The 27,614-nt window shown below is 37.7% G+C and overlaps 1 protein-coding gene across 1 annotated transcript; it reads right to left on the bottom strand.

Moving 5' to 3' along the window:
* Positions 1-333: 333 nt before the first annotated feature.
* LOC139947284 (uncharacterized) lies at positions 334-27,243 on the bottom strand. The gene is made up of 18 exons (XM_071945174.1): positions 27,151-27,243; positions 24,691-25,450; positions 23,438-23,586; positions 22,461-22,743; positions 22,041-22,167; positions 21,494-21,750; positions 20,790-20,942; positions 20,048-20,205; positions 19,380-19,568; positions 18,692-18,926; positions 17,920-18,002; positions 16,602-16,722; positions 12,648-12,768; positions 11,076-11,162; positions 9,292-9,423; positions 8,078-8,225; positions 6,342-6,529; positions 334-5,835 (listed from the first exon to the last, which is right to left on the bottom strand). Exons 2-10 carry the CDS (start codon positions 25,440-25,442, stop codon positions 18,712-18,714), a joined length of 2,283 nt encoding a protein of 760 aa, XP_071801275.1. The 5' UTR covers positions 25,443-25,450; positions 27,151-27,243; the 3' UTR covers positions 334-5,835; positions 6,342-6,529; positions 8,078-8,225; positions 9,292-9,423; positions 11,076-11,162; positions 12,648-12,768; positions 16,602-16,722; positions 17,920-18,002; positions 18,692-18,711.
* Between the last annotated feature and the right edge of the window lie 371 nt (positions 27,244-27,614).

Here is a 27,614-nt window from a genome sequence, read left to right as displayed (position 1 = left end):
CCATGTTTTTTGACAATGCACAAATTGGGTGTGTATTTATTTTATGATAGTTTCCTTGCGCATAATTACTTGCTAAAAGCGACTTATATACACACCTAATTGTATTGTGGGCAAAAATGACTGCCATAGGGTTCATCTTATCCTGGTGGAACCCTCCCCCACCCTGTGGGGACTACTTATTGGTCCCTACAGGGTGGGGGAGGGTTCCACCAGGATAAGATGGGCCCTCAATATAAATGAGGGGGGGGGGGGGTAGGGTTGAGGCAAATAAAACACAAGATACAAGGAGAGTCATGTTCACTTTTTTATTAAAAAATTTGGAGGAAAAAAAAATCAACCACCTGTGCCTGTCGGTGGACCCCCCTCGGCCACCTGGAACTTGTGATGATATAAAGGCCCAAGTGCAATGGTCAATATGTTGTCTGTGCAGTGAAGTTCAATTAGATGTACTCCTAGTGTCTACTTCAATGTTGTAATGTCTTACAAAACATAAACGAGCTAGACGCAATTTTGCGCTTTGTTTTAGATGCAAGTGTTGAGCAGAAGGTAGTTGCTAATTGCCTAAATGAACTGATGCCTCAAGGGCCTAAGATTTCACCGATTGTTGTCTTGCAACCAAGCTGCACTGGTGGTGCCAAGAGATGTCGACGCTTGTTCCAATGGGATCCTAACTCAACAGATGATGATGACTTCTATCCAGATGACGATGTGCTGGTCAGAGAACAAATTTTGAAATGGCCACTAATTTCCCCCTTGCTTTCCATGGGGCTGCAAGTTGGACGTTCAGATGTAGTCAACTGACATACTAAATGGATACAAGTGAACTTGTTTTTGACCAACTTTGATGAACAACAAAGTTACTGAGTGTTTAAGACACATGTATCAACCAAAGCTCTGAAAAAAAACACTAATTCACACACTGCCAACATTTTTTTTGCAGTTTAAGTATGGCGAATAGTGATGTTTTCTCACTACATGTTTGCCAATAAATGCTAACAAAGATGACATTGGATTAGTATAACAACTACCATCTTAAAAAAACACCAACTATGACCACAATGACCAAACATTTTTTAACGCGGCTAAAGATCGATCAAGAACTAAAGTATTTGATTGATTTTGTTGCGTTTTAGGGCAAAACTTGATAAATACACAAGCGCAAGCCTTGTTGCATTCAAGTGCAAAATTGACAAATATTTGCAAGCCTATATCCTTGTTTCATTTCCGGTCAAAGTTTGATAAGTTTCCAAGCCTACAGCCTGTGAACTTTAGAGCAAAATTTGATGAATATGCAAACGCAAGCCTTGATGCATTTAAGGGCAAAATTTTAAGCAAAATACGCAAGCCTATAGCCCTGTTGCAATTTAGGACAAAATTTGAGCAAAGTTTGATAACTATGCAAGCCTAACCCTTGTTGCCTTTTTAACAAATTTGATAAAAACATATAGACTTTATGCATTTCAGGGAAAAATTTGATGAATACGCAAGCCTATAACCTTGTAGCATTTTCGGGCAAAATTTGATGAATATGCAAGCCTATAATATAAGCCTTGTTGCGTTTCAGGGCAAATTTGACAAATATGCAAGTCCAAAGCCTTGTTGCAATTTAGAGCAAAATCTGAGCAAAGGTTGATAAATATTTGATAAAATGTAAGCCTATGGCCTTGTTTCATTCTAGGACAAAGTTTGATAAATACGCAAGCCTATAATAGCCTTGATGCATTTAAGGGCAAAATTTGATAAATATGCAGCCTTGTTGCATTTTTTGGAAAAATTTGATAAATACGCAACCCTATGGCTTTGTTGCAGTTTGGGCAAAATTTGATAAATGCGCAGGCCTGTAAATTAAAGCCAGTGGACACTATTGATAAATGTCAAAGACAAATTTTAGCTCGATTGGTCATCGGAGTTGCAAGATAACTATGAAAGAAAAAACACTCTTGTCACGAGCAGTTGTGTGCTTTCAGATGCTTGATTTGGAGACTTCAAATTCTAAACTTGAGGTCTCGAAATCAAATTTGTGGAAAATTACTACTTTCTCGAAAACTACTCCACTTCAGAGGGAGCCGTTTCTCACAATTTGTTATATTACCAACCACTCCCCATTACTCGTTACAAAGTAAGGTTTTATGCTAACAATTATTTTGAGTAGTTACCAATAGTGTCCACTGCCTTTAACCTACATAACTTGAGACAAACTGATCCCTTTGAAACCTTGAAATGACCTGTGACCTTTAATGCGACGATTTTAATTTTGGTTGACCAATGTATGGCCTTTGACACAAAATGGAGAGTGAGTTGAACAAGTAAACACACTAAGTTAGCTGAATGCTGACAAATTCCATAATACGCACCTCAAACTAAAAACAAGCTGCAGTTTAGTCCTACTAGTCTGACTCCAAAAACCATATCCCAAGATAAAGTTAATGCCTTTAGTGTTTAGTCCTATTATTTGCTATTTCTGAATTCATATCCTCGAATGAGATTTAGTTGTGAAAGTCCCAAATTTTTTGAAAAGCATAAACTTTTATAAGGTTTTATTTGAAAACTTGTTTAATTTTATCTAGTCTGATTTCAAAACCTGTATTCTCCAAAGATTTAAATGTTAACCTCGCAAGTGTTAACATCCACATCAAGTTTGGTTTTAATATACTTGAACAAGATTTAGTTTGGAATATCATGAGTATAAACATTTATAATAAACTTTTTGTTCAGACGCTGCATTGTAAATGTACTCAGTTCTACCTGGTATAAAAACCATGGTCTCAAATAAATTTTAAATGTTAGGTTTTAGTTGTAAATGTTGCAAAGTTTTAGAGAATTTTAATGAAAAACTTTCTGTTTAGACGCTGCAGTGAAAATTTATTTCATTCTATCTAGTATAAAAACCTTTGTCTCAGTTAAGTTTAAAAGTTTTAGTTGTAACTGTCGCAAAGTTTTGCAGAACTTTTATGATAAACATTCTGTTTGGCACTACTTTCAAAACTAAATCTGTGATCTCCTGCAGTAATTTGACCATGAACAGACAGACCCTAAGTACTTTGACATAGACCTGACCTTTGACCTCTTCTAAAAACATCCAATTCAAAACAACTACAAAGTATAGGAATCCAATGTCATCTTTGGTATCAAAAGGCAATAAAATTTGTGTTCTTACTAGGTATTTTGGATGTGAAGTGGCATGACCAAGCAGAACATGTTTCTCCAGCCCTCTTTCCATCAACTGGATAGAAGTCCTCATCATCCACCGAGTCCAGATTCCATTGGCTCAAACGAAGACATCTCTTGGCACCTTTGATGATAGATCCCCAGTTCAAACCTGTTTACTCAAAAACAAAAGAATGACTTGAACAACAAAAGGCAAGCCCTCATCCCGATGTCTTGAGAGATCGACCAGAACGTTTTAGGGACCAACCACTAACTTCCAGCTCAATCCCTAGAATGATTGCTTCCGAAAAAGCTTGCTCTAGCTCGTAAAATTTTGTAAGGCATTACACCAGTGAAGGAGAACACTAGTTGTGCATCAAATTGAATTTCACTGAACGGAGAACATACCTTCCACTGCACCCGGGCCCGCAGGACCAACACTTGTTCCAGGCAGCCGAGGGGGTCCACCAACAGGCACAGGTGTTTGCACAACTCTGCGAGTTTTTCTTGGGTTTGGATGAGGCCCTAACATCAAATGACCTGCTCCTACACAATGAGTCCAAGTTTTAGATCTTGAAATTTCATTAAAAAAACCAACCCCAAAAGAATAATAAAGAAATAATACGAAGAACAAATTGTGCTGTGTTTCAAGCTCTGAAGTATATTCCTGATATCTTTCAGAACAAAAGGACTTGCAAAGAAAAAAAAATCATTAAAAAATCAATGAATTTGCAATTATTTTTGATAGAAATTTCCATATCTTTTCAAGATACTGAGATTTCCATAGTTTTGTTTTCATGTTTGGTCAATGAAACAAAGTTAATGGCTTCGCTTTCAAGAAAAGTAAGTTTTACACTTTTGAGTGGTTTCATTTGTGGATATAGGAGCAGCTCAAGCATTTATTTTCAATAAAACAAAGACATATGATTCAGAAATGATTGTTATTCTAAAAAAATTTAACTGTCAAAATAAATAAGAAATGAAGAGTTTTGTTAAAAATTCCACGCAACAGTTTCAATCAGACTGTCTCTGACAGGTAAAACTGCGTCCCAAGAAGACAATCAGAGTGCCCTGATTCTCTGCAAGGGAAGGTTTCTCGAAGATTTTGTTTTGTGAATTTAGCATGTATGAATCTGAATCATTAACCTTTGAGTGGGGAAGTGAATGTTTATATAACTACAGGGGAAATCTAAACACTAGTCAAAGTGTGTGAAAGTTGTTACCATACAAGGAAAGTATGCATAACTCACGACACAAATTGAGGTGTCAGTAACTCACGACACAAAGGGAAGTGTCAGTAACTCACAGCACAAAGGGAAGTGTCAGTAACTCACAGCACAAAGGGAATTGTCAGTTACTCATGACACAACTAAGGGAAATGTCAGTTACTCATGGCACAAAGGGAAGTGTCAGTAACTCACAGCACAAAGGGAAGTGTCAGTAACTCACAGCACAAAGGGAATTGTCAGCTACTCATGACACAACTAAGGGAAGTGTCTGTTACTCATGACACAAAGGGAACTGTAACTCACGACACAAAGGGAAGTGTCAGTAACTCACGACACAAAGGGAAGTGTAACTCACGACACAAAGGGAAGTGTCAGTGACTCACGACACAACAGAAAGTGCTAGTAACTCAGCATAACACCAGGTGAAGAGACCCACAAGGAGAAATGTGAGCAATTCACCGCAAAATGGAAAGTATGAACAATTCAACACACAATGGAAAGTGTGAGCAGAAAAAACCATTCACACACCCTGAAACGTTGACTAACCTACAAAAATAATTACAAAGCAAACACCAGGTCAAGTTTTGTTTGACTCCTAAGAATGTAGATACTTAAGTGTCTCCTACTCAACGCATGCAACTCTGTATTTTAATAAAAGATTTGGCTTTTCCAGAAATCAAGGCACAGCAAGATTTTGTGCTGTGTTTTGTTTTATAATTATTTAATGGTTAAGAAAACCAAAACCATAAAAATCAGATGTTGCATGGCTGCTATTGCTGATGTATGAGATGGGCAAAAAGCCCTCTGGGGGAAAAATTCCCATGCCGGCTCCACTATATTGCAGCAAAGTTTGTCAACTCCATACACCTGCATACATAAACTGAATGAGCTAAATGAGTGTCAGTGAGTCACGGCACAAAGGGAAGTGCCAATAACTCACAACACCAAGGGAAGTGCCAGTAACTCACGACACAAACGGAAGTGCCAGTAACTTACGCCACAAAGGGAAGTGCCAATAACTCAAGACACAAAGGGAAGTGTCAGTAACTCACAACACAAAGGGAAGTGTCAGTAACTCACAACACAAAGGGAAGTGCCAGTAACTTACGCCACAAAGGAGAGAAACATTCTTCAAACTAAGCCTTAGACAACGTTTCAGTTAGTATACTTGATAATTTACCACACAAAGGAAAGTGTGAGCAATTTACCACCATAGCAAAGTGGGTGTGCCAGAAATCCTACACAAAGAGAAGTGCGAGAAATTTCCAACGCAAGGGAAAGTGCAAGCAATTCACCACACAAGAGAAAGTGTGAGCAATTCACCACAAAGTCATAACCCTTAAGATCCATCCCTATAATATAGGCCTACTACTAAATACAAACTCCATACAGGTTGCAACATCTGTGCTGGGGATGGCAGGAACTCCTTGTGAAGATATCACACTCTCCGTCTGGATAACTTGGTCCGTAGAAGATGAAAAAAAAGGAAAAAGATAATGATTTAATATCTTTGTTGGAACAGGAATAACCAAAAATGAATAAATGAAATATTTTTGTCCAAAATGGGCTAAAGTTTGATAAAGGTAAGTCTTGTATTTTTGTCTAGAATTGGCTAAAACTTGATAAAATCACAATGGGGAAACCTTGCATTTTAGTTGAAAATGTGATGAGTTGGGATAAAATAACAAGAGGGCAAGCCTTGAACTTTTTATTTTTTTGGGGGGAGGGGGGCATGGAATCAATGGAGAGAAGACAATGAGTGAAGTTTCAGTTTTAGATGTGGGAGGAACACCCCAGTAAATTAATCCAGGGAAAAACACATGCAGTCAGAGTGATAACCCAATCCATGTAGTGCCCCCGGCGTGAATCAAACAAGAGTCCTAGAGGTGGAAGGCAATGTTGGAAATTAGATACAACTACGCTAACTAGACCACCAATTTTGTATTATCAATATCAATATCGTACCTGTCAACATGAATTTCAAAGAGTTGTTATAACGCAGATTGCTGGAAACGAGGCTTCAGTAGCGATAGCTTGAGACACCACTTCTGTTCTGTGTGACAGACAGCCACTATGACTGATGATCTGATGATCTGACAATCTAGACGGCACTATGACTGATGATCTGGCCACCTCTGATTGGATCACTTCATCTGTAGATGAAAAAAAGGGAATAAAGTTAAAGGTTCATTTATTTTCCTACAGTATCAAAAAAAATTAGACATTTTCACTCCAAATAAATCTTTGACACTGCAGAGCTTGCAGGCAATGGTCCCTAATAGCGGGCATTTACTTTGAGACTGAGAAGAACAATTTTCTACTTCTAAGAGTGAAATATGAAAATATTAAGTTAAACCCCAATTTAATGTGATTTTGCCTTGTACACCCTGAAAATCTCTGCAGTGAAACCACTGTGAAATTTCAATGAAGAGCCGCATTTGGTTGAAATTTAATAATTATTTCTCTCTCATTGAAAAAAGGAGTCTTCTAAACAGTTACTGGCCTCCAAAAGCCAAGGAATTAGCCTTTCATTTGTGCACAAAATGGGCTGAAATTTGATAAAGTTTACAAGGAGTAAGCCTTGCATTTTCTTTTGAAAATTTGATAATACCAAGGCCTTGCATTGTGTAAAAATGGGCTGAAAATTTGATTTAAAAATGAGGGTAAGCCTTGCATTTTCGTTGAAAGAGGGCTGAGATTTGATAAATTCACAAGGGGTAACCCTTGCATGTTTTTCTTAAATGGGCTGAAATTTAGGGCTTGGTTCACCTTTTTGTGAGCGGTGAAAATGTCAGAAATGTGATTACTTTCATTTATAAATTCACATGTTTTTTTTTAGCCTTGCATGTTTGTCACAAATTTGACGAAAATGGAGAAAATCACAATGGCTAAGCCTTGTATTTTTGTCCAAAATGGGCTACAATTTGATGAAGGTAAACCATGTCCGTTTGCCCAAAATGGGCTAAAATTTGATGATAACATCAAGAGGGGTTAGCCTTGCATTTTTGTTGAAAATGGGCTGAAAATGATCTTGCAAGTTTGTGTAAAATGGGCTAAAGTTTGAAATTTGATGAAATTGGTTAGCCAAGCATTTTCTTAACAAATGTGATGAAATTGAGATGAAATCACAAGGCTTTGCATTTTGTAGAAATTTAGCTAAGAATTTAGTAAAAATCACAAGGGGTAAGCCTTGCATTTTCATTGAAAATGGGTTTTACTTTTGTTTAATTCACAAGGGGTAAGCCTTGCATGTTAGTAAAAAAAAAAGGCTGAAATTTGATATACAATCACAAGACATTAAAAGCCTTGTACTCTTGCCAAAAAATGAGTTGCACATTTTGGCCATAGATTCACCTTTTTGTGACGGTGACCATATCTGAATTGTGATTCATTTCATTTCAATTATTCTGGCTGTGAAGCTAAACATTCTTTTAGAAAAGTGAACTCAATAACTGTACTAGCCAAGAACCGAATGGAGAGAAGACAATGAGGAATGAAGTTTAAGTTTTCGATGTGGAAGGAACACCCCCAGAAGATGCACGCAGGGAAAACCCATGCAATCGCAGTAATAACCCAAGTCAGTGCCCCCCTGCATGATTCAAACTGGGGGTACTATAGTTGGAAGGCTTGGTAGGATATTAGATACACTACGCAAACTAGATCACCATTTAGGTATTATCAATATCGCTTTTATATCGTACCTTTAATTTGAAGTTGAAAGAGTTGATTTAACGCAGATTGCTGAACACTATAGGCTTCAATAACCACAGCTTGAGACATCACTTTTGCTCTGTGGGACAGACAACACTAAGACTGATGATCTGACAACCTCCAATGGGATCACTTCATCTGTAGATAACAAAAAGAGAATAAGGTTCAAAGTTCATTTATTTTCCCTAGCAAAGTATCAAACAAAATAAAAAATCTCAAAAGAGATCAGTATAAAGAATACCAGTACTGGCCCTCAAAAAAAAAAGAGTCAGCCTTGGATCTAGGTAAAAGTGGGCTGAAATTAAAAAGAAATCACAAGGGTTAGGGGTAAGCCTTGTATTTTTTTTTTTAAATTTGCTGAATTTTGATAAAATCACAAGAGGTAGGCCTAAGCCTTGTCAAAAATTTGATAGCACCACAAGAGGTCCTTGCATTTTTGTTGACAATTTTGATGAAACCGGATTTATCACAAGGCTTTGAATTTTGTAGAAAATGGGCTGATGGTTTGATATAATAACAAGGGGGCAAGCCTTGCATTTTTGTCTTAAATGGGCTGAAATTTGGGGCATGGATTCACCTTTTTGTGATGGATGCAACTTTTTAATTGTAAAAAAGGGGGAGATTGCCAATCACACTTGACTTTTGTACAGTGTTTTTCAGTTTTCTATGGCACTGTGTTTGAAAAGAAAATGAGGAAATCAACTGATCAGCTGGTTTGTTTTTGCCTTGCATGTTCGCCAAATTTGGATTCAAATTGGAAACAGGTAAGCCTTGTATTTTTGCCCAAAATGAGCTAAAATTTGATACAATCATGAGGGGGAAGCCTTGCAGTTTTGTGTGAGCGGTGGGGGCATGAATTCACCTTTTTGTGAGCGATGTCAGAAATGTGATTCACTTAATTTTCATTTATTCTGGTTGTGAAGCTATAGTATCTTATAGAAAAGCTAAATTAATCACAGCCAAGAACCCAATGAAGAGAAGACCATGAGAAGTAAAGTTTAAGTTTTAGATGTGGGAGGAACACCCCAAAAAAATTATTCCAGGGAAATCCCACGCAGTAATGGTGATAACGCAATGCACATGTGCCCCCGGCGCGATTTAAACAGGGGGTCCTATAGAGGTTGAAGGAGTGGTAGGAAATTAAGTACCACTTCGCCAATTGACCACAATTAGGCATTGTCAATATCACAATTTTGTATTGTACCTGTTAACATGAAGTTGAATGAGTTGTCATTTCGCAGATTGCTTGAAACACTAGGCTTCAATAATGACAGCTTGAGACATCACTTCTGCTCTGTGTGACAGACAACCACTATGACCGAATGGATCACTTCTTCTGTAGACGAAAAAAGAGAATAAGGTTCAAGGTTCATTTATTTTTCCACAGTATCAAAAAGAAAACATTATTACTCCAAAGAAATCAGTACAAAATACAGCACAGATATAAACAACAGTAGATTAAATATGCCACTGCAGAGCAATGATCCATTTATGCCAGGCATTAACATTGATACTCAGAAGAACATTTTACTAAATCTATAAGAAAACTAATTTTTTTTTTTGGGGGGGGGGGGAGAATCAATGTGATTTTCCCTTTGACACCCTGAAAAATATCTGCTGTGGAACCCCCGTGAGATTTCAATGAAGAGCCAGATTGGGCTGAAATTCAAGAACTATTTCTCTCTCCCTGAAAAAAAGGAGTCTTCTGACCAGTAACTGGCCTCCAAAAAAACAAAGAGTTAACCTTTCATCTATGTCAAAAATGGGCTGAAATTTAATAAAATCACAAGGGGAAGTAAGCCTTATAGTAAATCTACAAGACATATCCTATAGCCTCATGAGTAAAAATTTGGCCTTAATCTACAAGCCTTATGAAACTAGTCAAAATTTGACCTAAAATCTACAAGACTATAGCTTTATGAAACTAGTCAAAATCTAGCCCAAAATCTACAAGACTATAAACTAGTCAAAATCTAGCCCAAAATCTACAAGACTATAGCCTTATAAAACTAGTCAAAATCTAGCCTAAAATGTACAAGGCTATAGCCTCATGAGTCAAAATTGGGCCTAAAATCTACAAGGCTATAGCCTTATGAAACTAGTAAAAATTTGGCCTAAAATCTAATAAAGCCTTATGATACTAGTCAAAATTTTGCCTAAATTTGATAAGGTTATAGCCTTGTGAAACTAGTCAAAATTTTGCCTAAAATCTGTAAGGCTATATTATATTGCCTTGTGAAACTAGTCAAAATTTGGCCTAAAATCTATAAGGTTCTAGCCTTGTGAAACTAGTCAAAATTTTGCCAAAAATCTTTAAGGTTATAGCCTTTTGAAACTAGTCAAAATTTGGCCTAAAATCTATAAGGTTATAGCCTTGTGAAACTAGTCACAATTTGGCCTAAAATCTATAAGGAACTAGTCACAATTTAGCCTAAAATCTATAAGGTTATAGCCCTGTGAAACTAGTCTAAATTTGGCATAAAATCTATAAGAGTTTGGCCTAAAATCTATAAGTCTATAGCCTTGTAAAACTAGTCTAAATTTGGCCTAAAATCTATAAGGTTATAATAAGCCTTGTGAAACTAGTCAAAATTTGGCCTAACATCTATAAGGCTTTACCTTGCGAAACTAGTCCAAATTTCCCTAAAATCTATAAGGTTATAGTTTTGTGTGACTAGTCAAACATTAGCCTAAAATCTACAAGGCTATATAGCCTTGTGGCTCCTGGGGCACAATGGGTGGGGTGGGGGGGGGCTTTCAATGTATCAAACCTCACATTATGCAATTTTCAACCTCATATTGGGGCCACGAGAGTGGGGAGAAAGGGTTGTGAGCAAGAGCGGGCTCCTGCGTATAACTAAAATTAAATACAATGTCAATAATGGTACCCATCAGCGTGCTAGGACGGACTTAATATCCAAGCCCCTACAGGCTTGCAGCTAAACTTCTAAGTTTGTCTTCTCACTCTTAGCGGTTGTACAAACTCACCTGTATATGATGGACACATCAAGCTGTTGGTGCCAGTGGTTTTCTTGATAAATGGAATGATTGCAGCTGTCAGCACAAGGTACATGTCTGAGAGGAACAAAAACATGTTAACTAGTTAAAGTTCATTTCAACAAAATGTTGGTCCCTTTAACGGCACTGGACACTATCGGTTATTACTCAAAATAATTGTCAGCATACAAACTTACTTCTTATTAATTAACGAGCAATGGAGAGCTGTTGAACGTATAAAACGAAGTAATTTCTCCCTAAAATATTTCAATTGAATTCAAGACCTCAGCTGATGAGGTCTTGAATTCAAGCATCTGAAAGCACACAACTTTTGCGACAAGGGTGTTTTTTCTTCCATAATTCTCTCGCACCTTCGATGACCAATTGAGTTCAAATTTTCACAGGTTTGTATGTTGAGATACACCAAGAGAGAATTCAAGACTGGTCTTTGACAATTACCAAAGGTGTCTAGTGCCTTTAAGTGCCACATCACGTGATTCACAAGTTCAAATCCAAGGTCAAAGCAGAGGTCAAAAGGTTATTAAACCTACAAAAAAAGTAATAGCAGATTTGGAAAGCTTATGCAATTTCCTTTCCAATTTTCCAAAATTTCCTTACCCCAATTTCAACCAATTTGACCCAATGGTTACTGATTTATGGTCAGTTGAATATCCGCAGTCAGGCGCATTTTGACTGAAATCTACGAGAAAGAGCATGCCAAAGTGCCGAGCCGTTAACCCGATGGAGCTGAAATTTGAAATTTGAGCTTGTTGAGCCACAATAACCAAATATAACCAAATTGGAGCAAATTTGAAGAGGGTAGGGTTTTAAATTGCCTTTTTGGGGGGTGATTTGACACGGAATGACCTCATTAAGAGTTATGGCTAGAAATAGACAATAGGCCTATACAACTATTTACACGCCCATGTTCATTCTACTGAAGCTGAAGTTGACAACCACTCGGTTAATGTACAAAGAAGCGATAAAGTACCTCCACAAACACAGTAAAAACGGATAAAATGTGTGAACAAAATTGGAGCTGACCAAAAACTGGTGGTCATCGCTAGTTCAAGGCCCTCATTCTACCTCTTCAAGAGTGAAACGCTGCTAAAAGAACTGAAGCCAATTTCATGGCACCGCTTACCATGAAAACCAAACCGAATGCATGAATGCATTGATCAGTCCAGTCACCCCCCGACACATCTCGATTCTTCGACCAAATGCTGCCCCCCCCATCCATGCAAATTTAAAATCTATTAAAATAGTTTGCTGATAAAACATAGGATTCAAACTGCAGCTCAAAGGGCAATCTCGTTGATCTGTAGTTGTGTGAGATATTTAATCTATAAGGTGGTGAGTTTGAACCCATGCCCATTGATTTTTGTCCACATGAATGCCGACACATATTTGTATAGGTCAAACTAAAATAATCTTCTTCATCCCCATTAACTCTTATTAACGAACAACCGCTGCCAAGTTAACTGCATTTGTGGACCCATGCAAACTTGTTATTAGGCCTAATATGTACCAATATTCCCTATCATAGAAACTCTTTGTGTTTACCTTTTCCTTGAGATCATTTCTTGTTCATAACTTCCCGGCCATGTTGATGGTTGACTGTGAGTCCTTTAGACAGTAACATAATTAGTGAAAATGCAGGTGTTCTGTAGCACAGTTCTCATCACTATAAAATACAAACAAGTAAAAATTTAACATTGTAAATTTATCGTCCTCCTCAAGAAATAAACTGTTGGGACTTTATGTTGGTTGGAGTAGAAGTTGGGAGTAGGCAGGCCCACAACCAGACCCTCCCCCCCCCCCCATATAAAAAAAACTGAAAATAAAATTATATATATATAAAAGAAAAATTATTCTTTAATTGACCATTATCACATGCATCATGACGCAACTTGCTCTCTAATCCTACCCTTTCATGTTTCCCCGCATTGTTATCAAACAATGCATTTAATACTTTTATGGTCCAGTAATCCATCATTTCATACTAAACATCCTTTGTCCTCGCCACTTCACTCCTATTGGTTCATAGCCACCAATTGTTTCTGAAATAGAAACTTTGATTGGCTATAATTGTCCTGCTTCTTTCTTTCCCCTCTCTTTTTACTATAAAGGGATATGTAATTATTTGTACTTGTTTTATGCCTCTGTAGAAGGTCCAGTTTGGGTCGAAAGCTAAGGCCATCTACCTCACTCATTATATATAATTTTTAAAAAAATAATGAAAAAGGAAAAAAAAAAGAAGTCTGCCCCACCAAAAAAGAAAAAGAAAAAAAAGGCCCCCCCCCAATGAAAAAAATCCCCCCAAAATATTTTTATGAAAAAAAGGCTGCCCCCTCAAAAACCAACAACCAACAACAAATAAAAAATAAAATCTGCCCCCAGTGTGTACATCAAGTTCACTAAAACTATTTTTTTTTAACAGGAGGGGACTTTCCAATTACCATGCTGTTGTCTTTTATTGGGGGTGGGGGGGGGGGGGCACCCTAGGCTACAATAGTGGGTGAATTTAAAAAGGGGCATTATAGCATACTTAAGAAAACATAAAGGTTTGTCTATATGCATGGCAGAAAGGAACAGGCACCCTGTTAATTATCATAGCATTTGCAATTGTCTTTTTTAATATAAGACTTTATAACCACCCTCTTCAGTTCAACTAATAGCCCATTCATAGCTGTCATGTGGGTTGCCCAATAAAGTGCCAAATATGCAGCCGTCGATTTCACAAAGAGTTAGGACTCGTCTTATCTCGAGTTAGGACGAGTAACTCGTCCTAACTTAGGATTAATCTTAAGGTCTGCGTGCTACAGTGCAGGGTTGGGACCCGTCCTAAGTCCTAAGATTAGTCTTAAGTTAGGAAGAGTTTTGTGAAATCGACAGCTGGACTCCCTCTGCGTATTTGGTATTTTTATGGGGCTATCATGATGGGGCAAGACTGGTAATATTGTCTTCAAAGACATTTTGGAAAATCATGAAAAAGCAATAGCGGGGAAAAGAGGCCAGAAACTGGTGGCGAGGTCGTAAAAATTTCCCATAGCACCCCCACAATACAACAAATGAAATTGGAATTTTGTAAAGAGTTAATTTCAGTATACTAAAATAAAAACACAAATTATTAACTAATTTTTACAAACATAGTAATTTCTCAGGGTGGTGGCAGGGTGCAGACGTTTTTCCCAACCTTCTAACCTATTTGCAATCCCTATGTAACTAAAGAGAATACAATATGAAATAAGGAATTTCCTATATTGACCCATTTCACCTGACGTCATCATCAGAATAATCTTGGATGCGCAATTTTGGTGGTCAATGCCAACGTGTGAAGTGCGCATTTTTAGGTGATGCAGCGTTTACACCTAAGCCTATTGACCACCAACATAGTGAGCGTGGCATCAGTCGCCATGTGTGACGCGCATGCAAGGGGTCAATAGGCCTACCATGGAGGAATAATTTATTCCGAGACCTCAAAATCTAATTATGAGGTCTCGAAATGAAATTCATGGAACTTATTTCTTTCTCAAAAACTACGTTATTTCAGAGGGAGCCGTTTCTCACAATGTTTTATACTATCAACAGCTCCAAAAGGACCATATAGCTCTATGGCAAGCACACAACTTTATGTGACAAGGGTGTTTTTTCTTTCATTATTATCTCGCAAGTTGGACGACCAATTGAGCTCAAATTTTCACAGATTTGTTATTTTATGCATTTGTTGAGATACACCAAGTGAGAAGACTGGTCTTTGACAATTACCAATAGTGTCTGTCTATCAGAAGGCATGAAGTTTTACTCGTAAACAAAAAATTTGTTTCTTCAACAAATTCTAAATCACTTGTTTTCTAATGATGCCAAAGAGGAATAAGAACCTTCACATTATTTTTTGTTAATAAAATAAAATAAATCAGAAAAAAGTGAAATGCCACTGAAGGGAATATACTGTATCTTTAAGTTATAAGCATTATTGCATAAATAGCAAAAGTTATTTATTTTCATAATTTTCAATGTGTATATTTGTCAACAGTTTATACCCGCTGTCATCCATACAAACACATGTGTAAAGGCACTTTCACAAAACAACATTAAGACATTGCAAATGTTTTAGGGTACAAATAAGTTTTCCAGTTTCTTTTGTAATTTTTTTCAGACCGATAGATATCTTATGATGATTGCTACTTGTATGAAGTTTAAATACACCAAATGAACTTTCATAATATTAATAATAATATTTCGTTCTGATGAAGAACACATTTCCTAGTGGCTAGATCAATTAGATCAATGCACTTTATAAAAAGTGACGCACATCTCTGTTCATCGGGCTCACTTACCATTCCCCAAACTTTCTCAACTCAAAGGGAAGTGTACAACCTGCTTATATTTGCGCTAAGCGGTTAATACAACATAATACCTTCCAAGCCCCATTAGGTTCCCATTTATACATCTGGGTGAAGAGAAGCAACTATGGGCAGTGCCTCGCTCAAGGACATAAACAAATCCCAAACTCCAATGATTCATGCCATCAGAATTTAAGTCAGATGCACTTGATTGCTCAACAACGGCAGTAAATTATTCACATTTTTGCTGATTTATTCTTTTGTCATAAGTTAAGTATTCAATCCAAAATCTACTTTTGTCTCCCAGCTGGTCTATTCTAGAGTCAGGAGTGAATTTAAAAATTGTACAGCCCAACGATTTACTTTAAAGGATCTTCACTTTACAAAAGAAACCATACACATATATATGGAAAAAAAACTGTGTTATACACTAAAAGAAAGAACTATGGTGGTGACTGAAAAATAAGTTTTTTAAAAGCTTGTCCATACAGAGATAAATTGACTGATGCAAGATCTGAACCAAGATCTCTAAATTCATGTTCCCGCACTCTACCAACTGAACTATCTAACCCTTTTTTGGAGGTCTCCAAATTTGTTGCACTAAGTTAAAATAGGTTAGGTTGAATCAGACACTTGAACACTGGGATGGGGGCACACTTGGTTTCCCTACACAATTTATTTTGCAGACTGTTTTAAAGACAGTGGACACTATTGGTTATTGTCAAAGACCAGATCTCTCACTTGGTGTATCTCATCATATGCATAAAATAACAAACCTGTGAAAATTTGAGCTCAATCCGTCGTCGAACTTGCGAGATAATAATGAAAGAAAAAACACCCTTGTCATACGAAGTTGTGTGCGTTTAGATGGTTGATTTCGAGACCTCAAGTTTCTAAATCTGAGGTCTCAAAATCAAATTCGTGGAAAATTACTTCTTTCTCGAAAACTACTCCTTTTCAGAGGGAGCTGTTTCTCACAATGTTTTATACTATCAACCTCTCCCCATTACTCGTCACCCAGAAAGGTTTTATGCTAATAAAATTTTTGAGTAATTACCAATAGTGTCCACTGCCTTTAAAGAAATAAATTTATCCAAAATGAACCATGAGAATCAAGGAAAAAATCCCAGTCATTTTTGTACAAGTAAGTCTCTGTTTAGTAAGATCAAACTTTTATAATTTATATTTCTCTTCATCGCAGGACGCTGTTTTGCGATACAGTCTTGAAGCCATCTCGTCGACACAATCACTGCGTCGGGATTTGACGCCTTCATATCCAGCAGAGTCTGCACCTGCAGAAATAATTCAACAAAGAAAGACTTATTCATATGAGTTGTTTCATATCGAAGGTGCGATAAAGTGGAAGGCTCTTTGACCATATAATTTAGTGGAAAAAGTAGTTTGTGTCAGAAGGGATCGGCCAGCAAAACAAAGAGGATGAACAGGAATGTATTTATGAAGAAGACAATATATAGACAGGGAAAGGCCATGAAGAGCTTTGAGAGTGATGAGATTTAACTAAAAGGAACAAACAACCTGAGAAGTGTTACTGACAGTACAGCTTCTCAGATTAAAATTTTGGGCCCTAAAAACTTATTTCTTCTTAGTACATAACCACACACTTCAAAGTGAAATGTTTCCAAAAATTCTTATTATTATTCTTATATTATCAAAAGCTGCTGTGTAGGCTTCTAACACAATGTTAGACAAGTTAGTCTTTAAAGGCAGTGGACACTATTGGTAATTACTCAAAATAATTATTAGCATAAAACCTTTCTGGGTGACGAGTAATGGGGAGAGGTTGATAGTATAAAACATTGTGAGAAACAGCTCCCTCTGAAAAGGAGTAGTTTTCGAGAAAGAAGTAATTTTCCACGAATTTGATTTTGAGACCTTAGATTTAGAACTTGAGGTCTCGAAATCAACCATCTAAACGCACACAACTTTGTATGACAAGGGTGTTTTTTTCTTTCATTATTATCTCGCAAGTTCGATGACGGATTGAGCTCAAATTTTCAGAGGTTTGTTATTTTATGCATATGTTGAGATACACCAAGTGTGAAGGCTAGTCTTTGATAATTACTAATAGTGTCCACTGCCTTTTAAGAGAAAGTACATCATCCGTCATTGGAAAACTAAAATCAATCTCATCCTCTAGTTGTTGAAGGCGCTTTGATAAATGGGGTTAAAAACGCCTGATAAATGCCTAGTGGTATCTTGCCTTGCCTTCAACCTATGGGACCCTGGTTCGAATCACACCTGGGGCACTAAGTGGATTGGGCTTTCAGACTCTTTTTGACTGGGTGGGTTTTCCCTGGAATAATTCTCTGGGTTTTTCCTAGCACTTCTTCCCACACAAAACCAAAGTTTCCTTCATTGTCTTTTCTGAGAGTCCTTCACTTCACAACCAAAACTAATCAATGAAATGCAATAAATGAAACAGAATTGCAACATGGAACCAAAGTCTACATGGACAACTGAACACCAACCTGAGATGAGCTGGTCAAACGCCTCCTTGTCTTTATCCGCCACTGCCGGTTCTTTGGAGTTATCCTTTCAATGTGAATGTGACCTGGACGGTTGAAAGAAATCAGAGCAAAATTTATAAAACTGTATGTACAATAGCTTGCTAAGCACAGATAAGTTTTGCTTAACAGAAACAGGAAACAAAAAAAAGCCTTATAAAATTCTGCCTAAAACTTACAAGAACTGTGTACTTATCAAACTTTGCTCATAAATCTACTGTATTTGATCAAAATTTGCCCTAAAATTTACAAGGTCCTAGCCTTGTGTACTTATCAAAATTTGTCTAAAATCTACAAACGGAGCTTAAAGTTTTTGGTAAAAACACAAGACTGCAGGACTTGTAGCTCAAAAGTTTACTAGGCCATAAGTTAAATAAGCAAACAAAGAAAGTACACAATTGAACACTTCAACTGTTCTAAAGTGAACAAGCAGTGAGAGAAGATTTATCTCATGTTTTGTGGGTAAGAATTCTTTGTTTCTCAACAGACAGAACTGATAGAGTTTATTCGAGTGAAGGTCACCAATTGAGCAAAAACATAAGACCACTGGACTTGTCCAGTGTGGACTTAACTGTCCCGAGGCTGTGGACTTAACTGTCCCGAGGCTAAAATCATCGGCCTCTGGCGTGTGGTTTAGTGAAAATATTGAGCCCTGTCAAAACAAATGTTAAGCCCTGTCGTACACTGCACATCCCACATAAGTCCTAAACCTCCACTCCTTCTGAATAAAACCCACCTCTATTTGTTCGTCTTCTCTTAAAATTGATCTAGCGTAGAGGGATGTACGGAGAGTTCTTCTACTTCAGCTGGAAGAGGGAGTTTATGTTTCAGACACAGGAACCTGACATGATAAGCGCTTGCCATTAGTTGGGCCCTCTGTAAGGTCTGCATCAGTTGACTGTCTGTGGAGACTTGAAGACGCTCTCTTAAATCAAAAATACTGTTCAGCATTTTCTCTTTCACTGATGTTTCTGGGGACAAACATTAAATAAAAAACAATGCTCAGTTACTACATGGAAGGAATAAGTTTAAGACTGGTATATCACTAAACAGGGTCGTAAACTTCAGAGGCAGACTCCCCCAGGCACCTAACTAGAAGCTGCCTGGGGACATCTTGGATCAAGCAACTGGGTCCACTAAGCAGAGTTGACACCAGACACTGGAACCTAGCTACTAACCATGGGCACAGGAGACTGGCACGACAGACTCCTTTTTTTATGATAACTGCTCCTTTGAAAGAAAATAAAAGTTTATTTATTTGGATATTTTGTGTTAAAACTTTTCTTGTTTTGCGAAAAATTTACCAATCTCTAATATGTTTTTTTTTTTCAAAGTTGAAGGCATTTCAAAATCGTTAAAACAGTGGGTCTTAGGGGAATAATTCACTGTATTCAGATTTCCTCTCAGAGTTTCCATCCACAAACCTTCTTGTCTCTCATCTTGATCGAGTTCTTCCTGTATTCTCTCTACATCTTCCCTGAGTAACTTCACCATCTTGGTCGTCTCTTCATTCCTCTGGGTCAGTTTCTCCATCTCCTCTTGGATGAGCTGCCCCTCCGACGTCAGCTTCTTGATCTCTTCTGTCAGCCTTCTTGCCTCTGAGAAATTCTTTCCTAAAAAAAAGCAAAACAAAAGCCCTCAAAAATAAGTAATAATAATAATAAAGACACTGATCTAGAACTGCAAAGCTTCAAGCATCACTTACATCTTTGAATGAAGAGTACATCAATGAGTATTGGGATAGTAAATTGCTGGCCTTCGGAAAATAGCCAGTATGGTATTGTCTTGACTTTTTGAACAGTATACTCTGCTCATCTTCAGGAGAACGCTGGAGACGAATAGAGTATATTGTTCTCCTGAAGATGAGCAGAGTGTATTGCTCCCCTGAAGATTAGCAGAGAATACTGTTCAAAACACTTTTAAAAAAAACACTGGTTCTTCGGTTTTGAGCCAACACTCCTCCAAAAAGAGATTTACACATACTTTTTACCCTGGTGTTTTATAAGTTAAAGTTACTTCTGATTTTCGACACCATGCAAAGCTTCAAACATCACTGAATGGAGAGAGTAAACTACTGGCCCTCTAATCTCACCTGCTACAGCGAGTTGTTTGGTCTCGTTCAGGGCTGCAATATGACCCTCTGTATCACTCACTCTCTGACGTAGTGTAACTACTTTAGTCTGACTCAGAAGTAACATCGATGTGGCTTGCTGGACCTCCTCCATCTTCTCTCTAACGGCTTTGTTCTTCCTGTAAATCAATGCATCAAATTCAAAGGAACGTTACAGAATTGGTAAGAAAAAAACTTGTCAAAGATCAAAGATTTGCATAAAACTTACATGGCACAATGAAGATGACGAAAGAATCATCCCTTGAAGTATTTCTGTCTGTTTGATGAGAAATAAATGATTCCCATTTGGAGTTTATCGCTCAGTGAGCATTTTTGTTCATTTTGGGGAAACGGTGTCATGCAAAATGTGTTATCGGTTATTCACTATTGTCACGTGACCCAGGCGGCCGATCGATGTCAAACTTCTACAGGTTTGTCAGTTCATATATGGTTGATTACATAACTTGTTCACACCTCCAGCAGCTGTTCTCTTAGCAAAAACCAATTCTGTAATGTTCCTTTAATTTACACGTTTATAAGACAGGAAGATACAAATTATTTTAGAAGACCAGTTTAGTTGTCAACCACTGATTCGTTTCAGAACCAACACTACTCAAAAGAGATTTACAAATCATGGTGCTACTGCAAACCTCACCTAATCTTCAAACACTTCAAATTCAAAACAAAAATTTGTTTTTGTTTATAAATGAAAATTTTTCCTTACATGCTCAGATCTTCCTTTCTCTCCGGCAACATTGTAGAGCTTTCTTCTGGCCAGAGGTTATTGCGTAAATTTGATTCCAAGGATGTTAATTCTTGAATGGCAAGCTCTTCCAGGGCAAGATTTCTCTGTAAATCTGCCAGCAGCTTGGTTTCACTGTGAATAACAAAGCAAATAAATATCAAGATATAGTACAAAGACAAATTAAGTTTATTTTGATGTTCCTTGGATGGAAAGTACATCGATGTGTTTTGGGAGAGTAAATTAAGTAACCTCATCTGGTTTTAAAAAACCACAACATCAAGGGAAACTGAATGGGTACTGGCACCCCCGGAACAAAGATATTGAAAAGTAGGGAGACCGCCAACATCATAGGGCTGGATAGCTCAGTTGGTAGAGCGCCAGTACTTTAACCCAGTGATCAAACGCACATCCATTTTTCTTTGTTCAAAACCCAAATATTTCAAACATAACTCGAAGGCTAGAAACAGCCTACACGAGGCCTGGAATTTCATTTTTGAACAAGTTGAAATAGCAAAGCCATTTTAATTTTACAAAGGGCACTTCTATTTGAAAACCTGAGAGTCAATGGGAAACTTTTTAAGGGCACCAAGCAAGGCCAAGACCAAGGGCAAGGGCAACAGAGGCCATGGGCTCCGTTGCCTGCATGTTATTCCAGGCCTGCTACTTCTTCTTCTTCTTCTCACCTTGACTCCATCTCCTTCACTCCCAGCATCTTCTGCTCCTGTTCTCTCTCTTCATCCTCCAACCTCTCACCTCTCCTCCTCAGTGCAATCTCATTCTCCTTCAGTACTTCCTTCTCTGTCTCAATACCCTGCATCTCTTGGCTGAATTCTCTCTTCACCAACTCAATCTCCTGGTTGTTGTCTGTGATTGATTCAGTGATGGCAGTCTCCTTCAGGTGAAGAAGTCTCAGCTTAGCCTCAAGTTCTTTGATTTCTTCCTTCAAAAATTAGGGAAAAAAGGGAAAACAGATAATTTTCTACTTGCTTATGATGTTTTTGTTTTCAAACCACAAGTATTTTTCACTTGTGATACTATTTGTTTCACCTGTGCCCAATTTCATAGAGCTGCTTTAGCAGAAGAAATTGCTCGACATATTTCTGCTAAGCAGAAATGAGCAGAATACTTATTCCAAAAATGTTCAAATAAGCACAGGAATACAGCAGGAAGACACTTTTAACACACAAATAAAGTTGACTGTAACTTGATACTTGAGTACCTCTTAATTACCTGCACTTGTGTTCTGTCCTCTATCAATGCATCTCTTGTCTGACGCAGACTAGCAGTGCCTTCATCAATCCTGGTACACAGCTGTTCTTCTCGCTTCAGCAAATGCTCACTGTCCAACTGCAAATGCCTGCACAGAAGAAGTACAAAGAAACTTAATTATAACAGCAAGTGAGTCAAACAGGGTTAGCGTAATTGAAAAGGGTTTAAAATATAAGCAAATAAAGCCTGGTTCATACTTCCAGCGAATGTGAATGTGAAGCAAGTATTTATGTTACACATTCATAACAAGCATTTCAGAAGAGTTGAGCTGTGCTCAATCTTTGCGAAACATTCACACCAACCAAAGCTTTGGAGCATACACTTCTACTGCGCATTTCATTTTCCCCCCTCATATTCAAAAGTTTGAATATTATAACTTACGCCAAATCTCTTTCCAGCTCGCTCCGTGCCCCCTGTACTATCCGAGAGTGGATGTTCTCATATTGTACACACTGCTCTTTAGCCTCAGTAACAGCCTCTTGCTGCTTGGTGATTAGCTCTTGATAAGGATCTTTTATACCCTGATGTTCTTCTCTCTCCTGGGCATAGAGAGTTAGTAAGTCAGACAGAAGAGTCTTCAAGGCAGGATGATGGCATGGTAGAGGTGAGGTGAGGTTCTCAGTATCTGCCTCTAAGGCTTGACACTTATCATGAAGTTCTTCGGCTGGTGGTAAAAAATAAAGTCAGTGTTAAACATATTATTTGATTCAACATTCATCTTCAACTTTCCAATGGCCCACGCACGAATACCCACTATGGTGATTGAGCATTCTCAGTGGCTGCACCAACTTGCTGGAACGAGCTCCCTCTTCACATCCCTGACTCATCCTCGATCAACTCATTCAAGACTCGGCTAAAAACACATCTTTTCAGACAATGTTAAAGCGCTTTGAAACGCCTGTGGAAAGCACTATACAAATGTAATTTATTATTGTTATTTATAACTTCATTGATTCTGGTTGTGAAGCCGAGGACTCTCAGAAGAGCAAACTTAATCACTGTACTAGCCAAAAACCAAATGAAGAGAAGACAAGGAAGTAGGGAAGTTTCAGTTTTAGATGTGGGAAGAAAACCCAAGATAACTATCTCAGGGAAAACCCACACATTTAGGTAGGGACTGAAAACCCAATCCACACAGTGCCTTGGTGTCCTAGAGGTGGAAGGCGAGGAAAGATACCACTGACCACAGGAACTTGCTAAGCACAGAAAACTCTTGCTTAGCAAAATTAGGTTAACTGCCAAAATACTGTATATTACTTATCATTGCTGTGACTGGTACCCTAATCATTTCTTGCTTAGCAAAGGAATTTGTAAAGCAGAATTTTGTGCTGAACAGCCATGGGATATTCATGAGATACCTTTTTCATAATCTTCTTCATCAATTGCTTGCTGTTTCTTCTCCTGCAGCTCCTGCAACTGTTGACGTTTCTGCAAAAGACTATGACTTAATGTGACACAGTCTTGAGAGAGTTGAGTCACTTGTTCTTCCACATCTGCAATGGACTTCCTAAAAGTATCAAAAATAACTTGATATAGGATTTGAGGCATTGCATGGTGAGGTATCAATGTATATTTGGTTTGCGGTAACACCATGTGTGTATCTACTTGCCAGGCAGAGTTGTTCTTAGGGAACTGTCTTGCTTTATTCTACTGCCGCGGAGTAGATAAACGGAGGTTCGGGAGACTTCTCAGTTCTTAAAAGAACTGTCCTGCTTTTTAACTATTACCAGGGCGGATGGTATAGAAATTAGACTGGACTACTACTTTAGCTTATAGGATCGTAATTAACTGTACTGCCGCGGAGTCAGTTCTGAATTGGTCTCAACGTTTCGACTAGTCTGCTGTAGACGATGACTAGAGCAAGACGATGACTAGTCGAAACGTTGAGACCAATTCAGAACTGACTCCGCGGCAGTACAGTTAATTACGATCCTATAAGCTAAAGTAGTAGTCCAGTCTAATTTCTATACCATCCGCCCTGGTAATAGTTAAAAAGCAGGACAGTTCTTTTAAGAACTGAGAAGTCTCCCGAACCTCCGTTTATCTACTCCGCGGCAGTAGAATAAAGCAAGACAGTTCCCTAAGAACAACTCTACCTGGCAAGTAGATACACACATGGTGTTACCGCAAACCAAATAAATAACTTGATGTTGTAAAAACAGATACACTTCCAAATTGTCAACTGTATTAAATCAACCGTTTTAAATATTATTCACCAGGAGTAGAACTTGTAAAATATAGGATCCAAATTTGAGGAGCTATGTTTCTATGATGGCATTTTCACCTTTTGGTAACCCCTGGGGTTAAGATTTCACAAGCTTTTTGGGAACAGTGTCATTGACACTAGAGAAACAAATATACAAAAGCAGGATTTCTTTATAGGTGGACAAAATGCTGGCTGATTTTCTTTACCAGGCTGACTTAAAAAGTTTGAAATTTCTCATCTCTGATAAACCTTTGTATTTGCATGCAATCTTTTTTTTTTACAGCTATCCATGGTACAAAATACCCTTTTTAAAAATTGATTTAAGAAATGAAAAAATACCAAGACCGTTCAACAAAATTATACAAAACAAACGCAAAAGTTTTTTCTTTGTCTTGTTTGACATACTTGATTTGATATAACCGTGCTTCATGTGGTTTCTGTAGCTCTCTGTGAATTCTTAACCGTGTAGCTTTTGGTGTGCTGGTGACTTCCTCTATATCCAGTGACTGGGTTTTAAGAGATTCAGGTATTTCCGTTGTACCAGGACTCTGCAGTGTACAAAGCTTTTGGGTTGAAGACCGGTCTGTTGGAGTGATACTATCATTTGAGTGTTCTAATGGCCCTGTCGTTATAAAACTGAAACTGCTTTCTGACTTATCACCTACTGAGTCCTGGTCTTTTTGTTTTGATGATTCTGAATCAAGGACAGCTGACAAGCTGAAGTCCACATCTTGCAAATCAAAGACTGTCGAAGCAGTGGACGACTTGGATTTTAAATGTCCGTCGATCTTTATCGGGTCAAGCTCAAGGTTCAAATCATCATCAAGACAAAAGTCAGCCAAGGGCTCGGATGATCGGGCTAGTTGAGGAGGTGTTTTGCACAATTGTTGAAGTGTGTCGCCGTCTGATTTACTTTCATCTAGTTCTATGGCACTAGAACTACAGATCGCATCAACAGTATTACTCTGTCTACTATCTGTTCCTAGTATGAAGGAAAATCCACTAGGATCACTAGCTTTTGAAGAGTCATTCTTGTTTTCTGCTCCTTCTATTAAAGAGTCGGCACTGCTTACAGTTTCTGTTGATATTGAGTCGGTTTGCTGATTGGGTTTGTTTGAGCCACTAGAGGCAAGCTTCATACCACTGAATAGCGACATCGTACAGTCTGTGACAAGAAGAATCAAAACAAAGCAGAGATTTTAAGAAAAGTGAACAAATGATTTCAGTATTCATGTCAGAGGATTTTGTTTGACTGTTTTCAATTATTTTACATTTTCAGTGGGCCCTATAGTGCATGGTTCTGGGTGTGCATACAGTCCTGATTAGGTAATGCCACCTAAAAACAAAAATTACCTGCAAGGCAAATCTTCCAAATATTTGTATTTATATAACATAATATTTTTAGACACACAAAACCAAAACGAATTTCACTGTACTAAATATTTGTTTTTTACAAGTGACAATAAAACATTATTCTATTCTATTCTATATTCCTGTATGCCAACTCAACTGACCGATTGCAAATGTTTACACAAAACCCCCCAAAATAACATAACTAATGCATTCCCCAAAATACCTTAAAATCATTCTTATACCAACACCTTGGTATTTTCCCAAAAATACATTAACAATTCTCTAAATTAACCTATAAAATTTCCTTATAATAGTGTGTCTTTCTTCTGCGCACAACTTGCAACTTTTAAGTTATTGAGTCATATGAGAAATTTTGTATCATCCACCTTATCATAAGCGCCTTGTTGAGTACCTTCCCTTGTTGGTAGATTAAAAATATGTGCGCAAGACTTACTGTACTTACTTACTGTATTGGCAACTATGACAAGAAAGAAGACTGATGTTGTTGTTGTTAAAAATAAAAGAGAGCCATAACAAGTATTCATACTAACAAATTACAAGGTGGGCTAATCTCTTGCTAGTTTTTGATTTGGGTACTTTATTAAATGTATATAGATTTACATTAAACTTACAGGGTTTGAAGATAATGATAGTGGAAAGCTTCCCTTCAAATATTACTTACTGAGGTGCTGTAGTTTTTGAGAAATAAGTAAAAAAATGTAATGAAAATACGTTTGTAAATGATTAAAATTATTTTCGTCTCATGAGACGAAAATTATTTTCATGGCATTGTTTTACTCATTTCCCCAAAACTACAGCACCTCAGCACATAATATTTTCAGGGAAGCTTTCTACTATTATTACCTTCAAACTGTGTAAGTTTAGTGTAAATCTGTGGACATTGTGTTTTTGTCCTACAAAAGTTATATAGACCCTTTATAAAGCCTTTAAGCTAAAATAGCTAACAGCAGCCTGAGCTGTTTTTTAAGCTGCACAGCCTGCAGTCTAAGTTCACGGTTCACCCTCGGCCACACGCACTGTTTATATCCACACCCTCAGTCAGCTCAGTACATGTTTTGTATGCATGAGGTAGAAGAAGTATGTCATTCACCAGCAAATGGTGGAACTCTCATGGAAAAAGGAGAAGGCTGCACTCATTACTCAAAAAGCAAAACAAAGGCGAATCCCAAAAATGTAAGAATATTATTATTAATTAATATGACAAAAAGAAAGTGTCAATAGCCCCTTTAGCCCCACTTGTGTGGCCATAGCCTTGGCCACACAAGTAGCCCCACTTATGTGGCCAAGGATAGCTATCCTTGGCCACATAATCATAAGTGGGGCTAGGGCTAGGGCACCTTGAACTTGACTGAACTCTGATTGGGAGTGATTCTGCCTGAAGAAGGGGAAAACATGGATGAAAATGTATTGTTAATTATAACTACCGTAAACTAGGTATAACGTAAAGACACACATATAAATTGGTTGCAAACAGTGGCAAACAGTACTTACAGTTTCACGTTTTTGCTATTTTCCCCAAGAAAAAGAAGTAAAATTGAGAGCAGTTCTCACCGACGTGTGATGTAGTCGACAGTAGTGTTTTTGTACACGCACAATCAATCGCGGTGACCGGCGCCACCTATTGACAATTTTCAGCCAGGTCATAAGTACTGATTTACTGTCTGGATGTACATATTATTGTTTTAGTGGGGGAGGCCCGGGGTACTCAATATAAAAATTGAGGGATTCAACATAACAAAATTGTTAAAGAAAGAGAACAAAAAGAGTAAAAGAAACACAAAACAGCTCAAAGCTCAGCCAGGCCCTATAAATTGTATACTTTGTTGATGATGCACACAATCAGTGACTGCATTTCTTGTATGATTCCAAAGTATTTTACATGCTATTTCATTAACCCCAGTATTTTCAAAACCACACCACATATTTTAAAACAGATCAATGGTGTGGTTGTTTAA

Source organism: Asterias amurensis, chromosome 1 (assembly GCF_032118995.1).
Source record: "Asterias amurensis chromosome 1, ASM3211899v1".
In the NCBI taxonomy this organism is placed as follows: domain Eukaryota; kingdom Metazoa; phylum Echinodermata; class Asteroidea; order Forcipulatida; family Asteriidae; genus Asterias; species Asterias amurensis.
This window is presented reverse-complemented; position numbering and strand designations above follow the sequence as displayed.

Bases quoted from the DNA above. Each gene is read 5' to 3' on its own strand.
- LOC139947284 (XM_071945174.1), bottom strand. From the start codon at position 25,442: ATGTCGCTATTCAGTGGTATGAAGCTTGCCTCTAGTGGCTCAAACAAA. The intron at 21,751-22,040 runs GTAATTAAGAGG...TAATTTTTGAAG, and splicing joins AGGACAGAACACAAGTGCAG to GAAGAAATCAAAGAACTTGA. The intron at 19,569-20,047 runs GTGAGATTAGAG...GCTTTTTTTTAG, and splicing joins CAAACAACTCGCTGTAGCAG to GAAAGAATTTCTCAGAGGCA.